The 13018-nt window shown below is 30.4% G+C and overlaps 2 protein-coding genes across 3 annotated transcripts; one reads left to right on the top strand and one right to left on the bottom strand.

Moving 5' to 3' along the window:
- Positions 1-5965: 5965 nt before the first annotated feature.
- On the bottom strand, positions 5966-10111 carry LOC118070417 (uncharacterized). 2 transcript variants are annotated; one of them, XM_035089011.1, is made up of 3 exons: positions 9975-10111; positions 8985-9108; positions 5966-8509 (listed from the first exon to the last, which is right to left on the bottom strand). In XM_035089011.1, exons 2-3 carry the CDS (start codon positions 9078-9080, stop codon positions 6020-6022), a joined length of 2586 nt encoding a protein of 861 aa, XP_034944902.1. In that variant the 5' UTR covers positions 9081-9108; positions 9975-10111; the 3' UTR covers positions 5966-6019. The 2 variants fall into 2 exon arrangements, with proteins under 2 accessions (XP_034944902.1, XP_034944903.1); XM_035089012.1 differs by lacking the exon at positions 9975-10111 and having other exon boundaries at positions 8985-9239.
- Positions 10112-10457: 346 nt separating this feature from the next.
- On the top strand, positions 10458-12663 carry LOC118070419 (protein PFC0760c-like). Its single transcript, XM_035089013.1, has 6 exons — positions 10458-10758; positions 10870-11000; positions 11084-11299; positions 11403-11984; positions 12085-12310; positions 12398-12663. Exons 1-6 carry the CDS (start codon positions 10605-10607, stop codon positions 12538-12540), a joined length of 1452 nt encoding a protein of 483 aa, XP_034944904.1. The 5' UTR covers positions 10458-10604; the 3' UTR covers positions 12541-12663.
- Positions 12664-13018: the final 355 nt, after the last annotated feature.

Raw genomic sequence — 13018 nt, 5'->3', positions numbered from 1 at the left:
TGGGTTTAAATCGACCAGATGAAAGAATCGAAGCTATATGCAATTTGGAAGGTCAAACTCAATATAAAAACATCATTCATAATATAACAGCCCAGAAGTTTCAGGTTACCTATTGGCTTCCAGAGCAAGTGGAGCTATATAAAAAGTTCGTAAAAAATGATTTTCTTCCTACTGTTAGTATCGATGCCACCGGGAGTTTAGTTGAAAGTACAGTTACACCTCTTGGATCTACAAAAACTATTTTTTTGTATCAGGCTGTCATTCATTTTTTTGATAAAACCCTTCGAATATTTCAATTCTTATCTGAGAAGCATGATACAAATACGTTGTTGTATTGGATGAATCAGTGGCTTAGTACAGGTATTTCAACACTAAAGCAAATTGTTACTGACTATTCATTGGCTATAATTAATGCTTCTATCCGAGCGTTCAATCGAAAAACATTAGAACAATATTTAAAGCACTGTGATAACATTATTACGTTCGTCATATCAACAGAAAAAAATATCACTTTACATAGAATCGACATTGCCCATCTGATGAAGTTTACTTCACGTTGGAAGTGCTTAAATAAAAATCACCACAATAATATCAAGGAATTTTATCTTCATTGTATTGGATTGCTCGTTAAGTCAACGAATTTAGACGATTTCAAGGAAAAATTGGTCGCTGTATTAACTGTGGCTAATTTTTCATCTTTCAGTGGTATGAATCATCAAAATAAATGTTCTCGAGCTCATGCTTATTTGATAGAACGTATTGGAATGGCATCTTCGATTACAATTACTGATCAAAACACTGATAGCGATGACGAGTATGATGATGATAATGAAACTTTGGATACATTTGCAAGTATGGAGGTTAACCACAAAAATTATCAACAGTTTTATAAATCTATTGAAGAGAAAACTATTGATACTGGAGATGGAGATCAAAAAAATATATATTATTGCCCTGAATTTGCACAAAAATTATTTAAGCTGTCGAAAACATTTATTTTGTGGACCAATATTATGCCTCATATATATTTCCAACACTTCATTGAGAATAAAAAAGTAAACGAAGATGAATTAAATAAGATATATACAGCATCATCGGCTCGGGGTGAGCAATATTTTAGTAAGCTCAAAAAAATTATAATCAAGAACAAGAAATTCAAACGTATAGATGAATTTTTAATCGAACACATTCGATCATCAAAGGGCGAAATGATTTTAGCTATGGAAAAATATATTAATGTTCATGGCAATAATCATAAACGTTTAATCTCGGATAGTCTTGCTTCAGCTAGTACTTCTTCTAATTATAGCAATGATGAAGATGATTTAACGTTAGAAGAAACCTTACCGCATAATATTCAAGAAATAAGTAATAGGAGAAAGAAAGATATTGTTGATACGGATTTAATACTAAAGAATGAACAACCACCAATGAAGAAATGCTATGTTATGTTACGTTCTATTGATGAAAAAGCTACAAATGAATCGGTTATTATGAATCAAACGTATACGTGTGAAGAATCTATAATTATATCAGATAGTGAAGAAATTTTCAATGAACATGATGACAATTATGCATCGGAATTGAATCAGATCAGTTGGGAAAATTTGAATAAAATGGAAATAAACAGATCTGTTAAAGTATTGAAAAATGGTAATTCCATGCCTCCAATAAAAACATCTAAAGGCTTACTCTTGTCGGTAAAAAATACGTGTGCATTTGACTCTGTTACAGAATGTATTGCCGCTGGTTATGAGCAATTCTCGAATTTCCGAAGTTATGTTAATTATTCTAACAACACTTTGTTTAAATTAGTGCGATTTCTATGGACGTGTGATGATGCTGCAATTGTTTACAGAATAAGAGCCGATCTATTGAGCAAAAATAAACAAATAGAAAAAAACGAAATAAATTGTGTCACATTCATAAAAAAAATTCCACCAATAGAGGAAAATCATCAACCAATGAGAACTCACGCTCATGTTGGTTCTCTATCTTCTATTCTCCTCGTGTTCGTGAATAACAGCTATTAAGATTTTACGTATTTTTATTGTTTATCTAAGTGTACTTTTAGTTGAATAATTAGAATAGTATATTGAGAAATTCTAAAAGATAGTAACGTAACTGATTATCCTTTTGAGCTAAATTGCTATAAAACAATTAATAATTTGCTAAATTGTGAGCAAAATTTCCAAATAGTGTTTTTAAACATAACCAAAAATTTCACTATCTCGGTGTGATGGTCTACCACTTATCAAGCACTTTTATATTGCTCACGTTCCATACTATTTTTTGGATCCAATTTTTTGCTGACAATCATGCCATCGAAAGCTGCAGTTGATCATAATGAAATTTATGAGAAGTTGAAATGTTTTAATTTTATGATTAATGGGAAGAAGTTTCATACAAGAAAACATTTAATATGGCAAAAAGCATCTGTTGCATTGGGTGAACGGGTAACGCCCCTAAACATTTATATGATGGTCACTAACGATCGTCATGATTTATGTTATAAACTTCACGGCATTCCATCTCCTTATTTGAAAAAAAAGAAAGCCAAAGCCCTTAATGTATCCAATTGGTCTATGCGTATTGAGGCAGTTAAAAAACTTCATCTATTAACTGGGGAACTACATTTTAATTTAAAAGAGTGGAAAAACTTAGACTTAAAGGAACGAAAAATGGGTGATTCAATAAAGAACCGCTTTCGAAGTGGATGGACTGATATATTTTACATTAAATTATGGGATTTGTTCCATCTTCCGTGCTCATTTTCATTTTCCACTGTCACTGTTAATTGTACGGTAGGAGCAATTTTTTTAACTCTAAAAGGTTATTGCAATGAATGCAGTTCTCGGATTCATTTATATTCCCTGTCTAATCCTACTTCTGACGGCATTAAGTTCTAGGTATCTACACTTAATACACGTGGTATAATACATGAAAGCAAGAGACAACTTAGAGGAAAAAGACGCATCAAAGTAGCACAAAATTTAAAAGGAGTTTCTACAAAGGTATGGCGATCTAATGCAGCCAATAAATATATGGATTATGGTGATAACGAACCAGCTCATTTATATAAGCCTTCAGTCCTAAGAAAAGCTAAGCAGGAAATAGCAGATAGAGAACTGGGTGTAAAATCTACTTCCGATGATATCGAAGCCGTTCTAAAACTCAAATATTCTTCAGAAATTGGTTCATATTTGCACCAGATCTCTCTTAATAAGTTCTACGTAATGTACTGGCTTCCAGAACAGTTAACCATATACAATTTATTTAAAACTCATGATCCAATGGGATGTATAAGCATTGATGCTACTGGTGGTATCGTTAAACAAATTAATCGAGCAAGTGGAGTTAATCACGTTATTTATTTATATCAAGCTGTAGCCGACTTGGGAGATTTTACTCTGCCTATCTTTCAAGCATTGTCTGAAAAGCATGATACAAATTTTCTAACTTATTGGATCCGAACATGGTTAAGCAGTGGTGCAAGAAAACCTAAACAAGTCATAACGGACTATTCATTAGCATTAATTAATGCATGTTGTTGCGGATTTAATAATTTATCGTTAAAAAACTATTTGAAATATGCTCTTGATGTTTTGAAGTGTAATGTGCAAATTAATCCAAATATTACATTAGTGCGATTGGACATATCACATTTAATAAAAATGGTTACCCGATGGAAATGTTTTCGAACAAGTAACTCCTACCAAAAAGAATTTTATCTGAGATGTATGGGTCTTCTTAGTCGAGTCACAAGCATTGAAGAATTCAAACATATGTTAAAAGCGATATTAATTGTTTCAAAGTCTAAAGTATTCGATAGTACTAATAAAAAAAGTAAGTTTTTGATAAGTAAACGATTATTGCAAAATAAAATGAGGGAAGATAATTCTACGAAACTAGCCGATCACGAAAATCTTGAAAAAAACAATCCAGATTATGAAAAAATTGATAGTATTGACCATGAAAGCCCTGGAAATACTGATAGTGAAGTTGATGAAAAAAAATCTATGATTTCAAGGATTGATGAAGAAGCAATTACTGATAATTATGGAGAAGATATAAATGATCTATATTGTCTAGAATTTAAACAACAATTAATTACTCTACTAAACTATTTTCCTCTATGGCGGCTTTGATGCCAAGTGTGTATTATAACTTTTTGAAGGAAATGACCATTAAATCGTCCAAAAAAATACTTGATCGTTTATATACTGCTAGTTCGGCCCGTAGTGAACAATACTTCAAAGATTTAAAAGTTCTTGTTCTCAATCGGAAACGAAATATTAGAGTTGATAAATTTTTTATCACACATGTAAGATCTTTAAGTGGTGATTTGAAAATACTAGTTGCTAAGAAGCCAATGTTATTGAAAACTAAATTTACTGAGAATAATCGGGAAACGAAACTGCAGAATATGACTATAACTAGTGATGAATCATTAACTGAAAGTATTGCTTTGGCAAATGATTATCATGATATATTGGTCACAGTTGACAATTCAAATCGTGAAAATAAAGCTACCTACGAAAAATCTGTGATAGATAGAAAATTTAATTATAATGGACGATGTGATATTAAATGTTCTACAATTGAATTTTCTAATAATAATGCTAAACCAAGCAAATCTTCATACTTCAGCGATACTTCTCATTCATCTTTAGACATAGAGCTCCCCTCTGCAGCTTATGCGAAACAACACAATATTCAACTATATAAAAAGAATAAAAATGAAAATCACTGTGAATTGAAAGACGAGAATGACGCAGATAATGAATTTAAGTTTTTAAATGAAACAGAAAATTGGAAAGGATTAGTAAATAATAATCGTCAATCTGGAAAATATTTAAGGACAAATCCTAATATTAAAAGTATTTTGAAACGAGCGCAGTTACCAAAATATTCATTAGGCTTACTTATTAATGGTAGTAGCCAAGGTTTACAAAAAACATCTCGAGGACTTATAAAAATTATGAGAACATCAGCATTTGATTCGATGTTTCATTGTATTTATGCAGGATTTACATCTATTGTTAACTATAATGAATACATATCAGCATCGAAACATAGTATTTTGCAATTAATTGTTGATTATTCGGTAAATGGTAATACTAAAGATATTTATAGAAACCGGGCTGAAATATTATTAGAATTATATGGATGTACAATAGAACCCGTGAAAAACGAGTTCAGATATGGCCATATCTGATCAGATCAGTATTATGAGACTGTACAGATCTGATCAGATGGTACAGATATCATCAGATTAGAATTTCAGATCGTTTCAGATCTGAATAGACATGACATATATATTCAGATGCAAACAGATTAAGGAGATTCAGATCTGTTTGAATCTGATCGGAACTGAAAAAAGTTTATCATTTTTATTAAGTCAAAAATCAGATCTGATCAGATTGGATCATATTTGAAAAAAAATTTATTATTTTTATTAAGTCAAAAATCAGATCTGATCAGATTGGATCATATTTGAAAAAAAGTTTATCATTTTTATTAAGTCAAAAATCAGGTCTGATCAGATTGGATCATATTTGAAAAAAAGTTTATCATTTTTATTAAGTCAAAAATCAGGTCTGATCAGATTGGATCATATTTGAAAAAAAGTTTATCATTTTTATTAAGTCAAAAATCAGGTCTGATCAGATTGGATCATATTTGAAAAAAAGTTTATCATTTTTATTAAGTCAAAAATCAGGTCTGATCAGATTGGATCATATTTGAAAAAAAGTTTATCATTTCAACTGAGTGAAAAATTAGATCTTAACCAATCTGATCATATTTAAAAAAAAAGTTTATTATTTTTGTTATTTTCAAAATCAGTTCTGATTATATCTCACCTGCTCTAAATAAATTTAAGTAGGTGCAAAAATTTCGATAAAAAATACATACTCTTGAAATCATAACTACTTTTTTTATTGAATATAAGTTGCTTTATTTTTATAGAAATAAAATGTTATTATAAAATATCTTACACCATATTTACATTTAATTTTCACATTACTTTGTTTAAATTGTTTGGACGCTCACAAATGAAATCTAATACTCTTATTACATGAACTATACATTCAACATTCTCTGCATCAATTTTTATAAAATTATTCGTTTCTATAATTGGTAATATATGTTGAACAATTGTATTACTCTCACGATGACAAAATCTTTTCGTATAATCTACATCAAAAGTTCTTACTATATAGCCTAATTTTTCTTCGATTTTGGTAAAAACTACAATTTCCCCATAAACCATCTTATCATTCAGATTTATTTTAACGGTATAGCTATTTGTTTGCGTTTTTTTATAAGTTGTTGACGAATATGCACGATTATTTATTATTGCTCTCGCAAAAAAATGCGTGTTATCAATATTAAAATTTAGAGTCTTCACAATCTCAATTAATCTGTAATCATTACATTCCGTTATATTTATATTGTCTTTCAATTCAGGTTTCTGAGATTGATTGGAAAAAAAGTCTACAGTATTATTCTTACTTGCGCATGTTATTTTTAATGATTGTACACCTTGTGCTATTTTCAAATTATTTGCCATTTCTTGACCGAGATTTTTAGTGCCGTGTACACATTTTGCAAGCATACCGTTAACATTCTCGAATGGAAACGCTGACGTGCTCCATAATGGACCCCAACGCTCAATACATAGTGTTAAATGTAGCAATTGATGCACATTATATGTGTATTGTCGATCACGATATAATTCTTTAATGTCTCTGACAAATAGTTGTAATAAAATTTCAGCTCGCTTCAATTCTGAGTCAATATAAATAGGTTTTTCTAATAACGAAAATATAGCCACCACAAACAATAACCAATGTTGAAAATAAAGATCAGGCAGATATTGAAAAAAAATCGGAATAGAGTAAAACAATACTACATTATAGAATTCTGATGCTTTATAAAATGGGAGATATTTCAGACTACGTGGCATTCTATTGAAAAAATATGGTGGATGAATGTCTTTCAATTTGTCATCTATTTCTGAGACAAACTGTTTTATGTTCCAAACGCCTTTTTTGTGAAACCATAAATTAATAAATTGTTTTCCAACGCCAAGGAGAACCGAATGCATGTATTCAGGTAGCACACATGTTTCTAATTTAAGAAGAGGAATAGCAGAAACAATTGATATTCCTTTAACGCCTCTTTTATGTGGGAGATTATCTTTGAAAGCTATTTCAGCTTGTTTCGTCATTCGATCATCACTCCTTAATCTACTGACTTTCTCGCTAAAAATATATGCTCGGATTCTTTTTTTCCCTTCAGGTACTTGACAACGTTTCATTTTTATTTCACATATATTGCACCCATATTTTCCAGTGAAATACTGAATGTTTTGAATCTCAGCCCTAGCTGGTGCATCGGCTATGAATAAAGGAGCAGTAATTCTTGTCGTACAAGTCTCTTTTGTCGCAGGATCAACCCAAGTAATGCCGTCATAAAAACACGTAATAAGCTTCTCACAAAATGGTTGGAGGAATGTATTCATTAAAGGTTTTTTAGTGGAGTCATACCATATCCCTATGATGCAAATAAAACTTTCTCGAAGATGTTCTGGAAGTTCTGCTATCATGAACATCAATGGCCAACAGTTACTTTTAGAACTTTTCACAATAGAAATTCCATCAGTATTGAGAATCAATGTTAAATCAAATTTACCCCTTTTCTGATGTGAATTGACTCTTTTATATTCTGATCCATCAGTGATATCAGTTATAACATTGGGTTCATGGTTAGAAACATGAAGTTTATTTGCTAGATTCCTTTCTTCAAACAAATACTTTATTTGTTCAACTAAGTCTATCTCAAAAAAAAAAGATGTTCCTTCAGTACTTGAACAAGATGGACACTTTGTTAAAACAGGGTTCGTATTATTATAGAATAAACACTTCTTACAATAATAATATTTAATGATACGAGCAGAATGGGCTTCATTCTCAATAAATTTAAATAAATTATGCAATGTCTTTGGCATATTGTTAGGTTTTGGAAGAATTTCTTGTATATATATCAATAAAGCTTGAAGACTAGTTTTCGTTAGTTTATTTTGAATATATAAGTTCATGAGGAGTAATATGCTTCGAGTCAAGCTAATGTCACTACCATCATACAGTGCATTGACCATGCTAGCTATCGAGCTGTTACTGTCAACTTCATAACTATTTGTACTATTGTGCTCATCATCGCTATCTTCGATTATTTGTTCATCATCAGATTCAGCCACCAAATCTCTTTCGTCAAGATTGTCATTATCTTCTTCACTATCCTCTTCATGATCTTTTTCGCCATCTTCTTCATTGTCTGTACTAGATTCACTAATAGTCGAGTTACTAACATCGAAAGAATCATTTTCTCCCTGAATGGAGGAGTTAACGTCACTATCAGGTTCTGATGTTTCAGAACTGCTATCTTCATCTAAGTTACAGCGTCTTTGTATACTTTTCCATCGATAATACGTGCTTCGAGGAACCTAAATAAACCAAAAAATTCTTATCATTTCATCTTTTAAATGACAAAGTTTAAAATTGTAAAAACAACTTTTAAAAGAATTGTTTCAAAAATAACTATAAATGCTATTGTATTTGAATTTATTTATACTGTTTTTTTTTTAATAAAAAATACTACATTCTGACGACTTGCATGAGATTATAATTTAAAAATAATATTTCATATGCATATATATGTATCCCTGAATATTTATTTATCTTATAATTTCTGAGATAAGAATTTGTACATAATAGCATTCACACGTATACTCGAGCTTGCTGCACGTCGGTTCATGATCCGTAACCAGCATCATACATAATGAATTCATATCTAAGAAATTATAATAAATATATTTGTACTTCATCAAATACATAGATTTATTTAAAAATATATATTTCATATATTTATTAAAATGGACCTGTAAAGGACATCTACGCGTAACAGATAGATATTCTTACCTGTGAGTTCGGATTGTCTTGCCATATTTTACGTCGTTCCTTTTCGGCAGATGGAACCGGAATTTCTTCAACAATTTCTCTATTATCAGATGACATTATCTTCTAAACGGCAATTGATAAAACACTAAAAATAAAAAGTAATTTCTTAGTTTACAGAAGATTGTCCATTGCTTTTAACCCTTCAGATCTTACGCTCATCAAACCGCAAAAAATACTGTCGTGATAAGCGAATTACTCACGGGTTGTACGCATGCCGTTTTGTTTAATTGACATTAATTAAAAAAAGAAACTTTCAAAATTATACGGCGGCCGGCGCCGCTTGCGACACTCGGGAATACTCGTTAGAGCCGAACTTAGCCGAATGACTAATTTCTTCAATTTACTTTTCTTACGTGATGACAGAGAAGAGAGACGTGAATGGAAGTTTAGTTTAAATAGGCCTATGTGTCCCGGAAATTTAGTATGTATTCTTATAGAGCCAGGTAGGAGTTTGCACGGTTGGGATGACCTTGGATGATCCCTAAACAAAACCCAGCATTGAACTTCTATGCAAGTCTGTTTTCTCTGATGATGAGCAATGCTCACAGCTTTGACAAAATAATTGTTTAATAAAAATTTTTGAATTGTAATAGTAAAGATAATCAAATTTCTTAAAGCTAAAACAAATTTCATATAATCATTCTATTTAAAAATTAAAAGTAAACTAATAAGAAATAAAGAGTGAGCAAAATGCTCATAGCGTAAGGTCTGAAGGGTAAATATAAAATTTATTATAATCTAATAGTATTCTAATAACAAAAAAATTATTTGATAGCTTTTGTTGAAAAAAAATTATTACGCTGAATGGTTAAAAATAATTATAAGAATGTAATACATGAATAAAATCGTCTATGGGCAGTACTTAAGCCTAAGAATTACTTAGCGTAATAACTTATTCAATCATCATTTTTATATAATAAAAAAAATCGTATTGTAACTATTTTTACTTACCAAAGAACAAAAAATATTTTTATTAACGAACACTTATTACACATATATAAAAATCAGAACAGATTGTTGATGAACAAAGTTTACGGATATACAATAATGAATGCTACTTTTGCCCAGAAAGCTCATAGACATACTAACTTATTATATTATATGTATAGCCAACAAGCTAACTGGACAACTCCACCCTCCACTCGCTTTGGATCATGGTAGATGGAAGCCTATCAAACTTTGTTCGATGCTGGGATGATAATATAATTAATAAAGAAAAATTATTTTGTAGTAATTGGAAAAAATATTTAGATACAATAAGAGAATCTTTTTTTTTGCACGAACTTAATATTATTTATTAATAATTATTTTTATGTCAATTCAGCATCAGAATCTAGCTTTATTATATGATTTAAAATTTGCCGCATGCATGAAAATGCGTCAAGAGTTGACGCGCATGCTTACTGTTTCATGAGAAGGCGGCCGTTACCACGTGGTAGTGAAATACTAACGGTTACAATAACTACATGGCGTCATTTCTACAATGATACGCACAAATGTATAGAATTCCGCAATTTATTAGAAGTAATGTAATTCTAAGATCGTCAAATTCTATTTTCTTTAAATTTAATTTATTTAAATATGTATCTATTAAAGTGTAAGGTAAATAATAATAACCATAAAGTGCAAGATAGTGATATTGTCAAAGATGAGACTGATAATATTAATATTGGTGATATTGTGCCATACATGCAGAAGGGAAAACAATTAGACGGTGAAGTGTTGATGATTGCAGGTAATATGAAGAAATTTATCATGCTTACAATTTATAAATATTACGTATAATGATTCTTTCATATAAGTCTTCAAGAATGTAATTATTTTTTTTATTTTATTGTGTGAAAAGATGAAAGTAAGATTGATGAATATCTAAAGGAGTTGAATAATGAAAATAAGGAAGTAAAAAGGAAACGGGTTAGACCATTACCCTATTCTCCGGAGACATTCCATCTTAAGCCAAAGAAACCCAAAGCTAATGTAAGTACATAGAGTTTATTACATTTTTACTTTTTTATTATTATATACATAATGATGTTAAGCGAGTGGGACCGTTTTTTTAGGTTTTAAACAAAAACAAAGTATCGAAGAAACCAGAAAAGGAAAACGTCCTTTCTCGAAATCAAGTACAAAGTTTAATAAAAAAGAAGGAATCACTGATGACATTAGAAGAAAACAAACACAGTTCTAACATCACTACTTTGTCAAATATAACAGATAGAAACTTATCGTTGGCGTCAGTAAGTGAAGATAGTGATGCATCACCATTTGTGAAGCAGGTAAATACTCAGTACATTATCAATTACTCTAGTGTATGTAAATTATTCATATCCTAGTACTCTGTTGCAAATGAAATAAATTTCAATCATGGGTTTTTTTCAGAAACATCTTCATACTAGGAATGAAAGTTTATTAGAATTGAAGAAACTTAACCAGAATATGACAAATCCTAAAAATAATAAGCCTGCAAATAATAACAAAAATAAAGCTGAAAAAAAAAGTATTGGAAAAGTAAACATCAATGACGAAAAACAGAATAAAAGCGAATATTCTAACATGCAGAAAGAGAAAAGTAATCTTAATAAAAATGTGACAAATAAAGGAGATGATGTATATGAGTTAGATTCCGAAGATAATGGTGATGTAGATAAGAATGATGATGACAAAGTAAATGATGATGCAGGAAAAAATGACGAAGGTGATCACGATAGCGATAATGCAGATGAGAATGAAAAAGATGCTCACGAATGTGATGATGCAGATAACAATGAAAAAGATGGCCATAAGAGTGATGATGTGGATAAAAATGAAGAAGAAGATCACGAAAGTAATGATGCAGATAACAATGAAGAAAATAGCAATGGGAATAATGATGAAGATGACAATCAGGAAGACGTCGATGACAGTGACGAAGAAAATTGGGATCATCTTAACTATCAGATACATAAAAAAGACGACCCTGGAGTGAGTATTCTTAGTTGGTACCTTTGGTACATTTTTGTATTATTTCTATACAATTTAAATTTTCTTTTCTTGATGATTCTCACAAATTATATTTTTTTAGATGCGCGAAGTAAAAGATGGAATTTACATCAATAGGAAAATTTATGATAATGCCAAAAAAACAAAGTCCACAAAGCCGACCCATCTTATTCGCCGTTTAATGGACGGTGTATTTATTCAAAGTGAAGTTCTCAACTGTACTTTAACAGGTAATCCTGGAAGAAATAAAAGGCAAAACGAGGATGAGTGTGAAATGCTTCACCCTCTAGCCGTAGCAGCAATTATCAGTAAGTTTTTTACCTTATATTATTTTGAATAATTATTAATGTTATTCTCTGCTATCCAGATTCATAAAATACACATAAATATTACAGGTAAAGCAACTTCATTGTACAAGAAAGCTCGGCCAAATAAAATGTTTATATCAACCAAAAGTATTCATGAGACAATAAGCCAAAAGTTGTACGAAATGAAAGTAAAAGGAAGGCGCGAGAAAGATGGAAATAGAAACCAGTGACAGCTTCGTTGATAACTTAAAAATTATGATTATGATATTATTATTTTTTTTAAAATTTAAATCTGTATGAGAAAGAAAATTTAAAATCCACTTCAATAAATAACTTTAATCACAAATACAAAACAACATATTCCTTACGTCATTAATTTTATATTCATTTCTTACCTTCAAAATGCATGTTCAGATTGGAGCAGATCTGGACATATATATACATATATGATAATCTCATAATCCTGATCTGATCAGATCTGAATTCTGAATCCATTTTTCTGATGACTTCAGACTATTTCCGATCTGCTCAGACATGAACTGATCTGTTTATATCTGAATTATATTCTTTTTCAAATATAAACAGATCAGTTCATGTCTGAGCAGATCGGAAATAGTCTGAAGTCATCAGAAAAATGGATTCAGAATTCAGATCTGATCAGATCAGTATTATGAGACTGTTCATATCTGAAAATTTAACGGAAAAAAT

Source organism: Chelonus insularis, unplaced genomic scaffold, assembly GCF_013357705.1.
Source record: "Chelonus insularis isolate UGA/USDA-ARS -01 unplaced genomic scaffold, ASM1335770v1 contig_58_pilon, whole genome shotgun sequence".
Classification (NCBI taxonomy): Eukaryota; Metazoa; Arthropoda; class Insecta; order Hymenoptera; family Braconidae; genus Chelonus; species Chelonus insularis.
The sequence above is the reverse complement of the archived record's forward strand: the minus strand, read 5'-3'. Positions and strand labels throughout refer to the sequence as shown.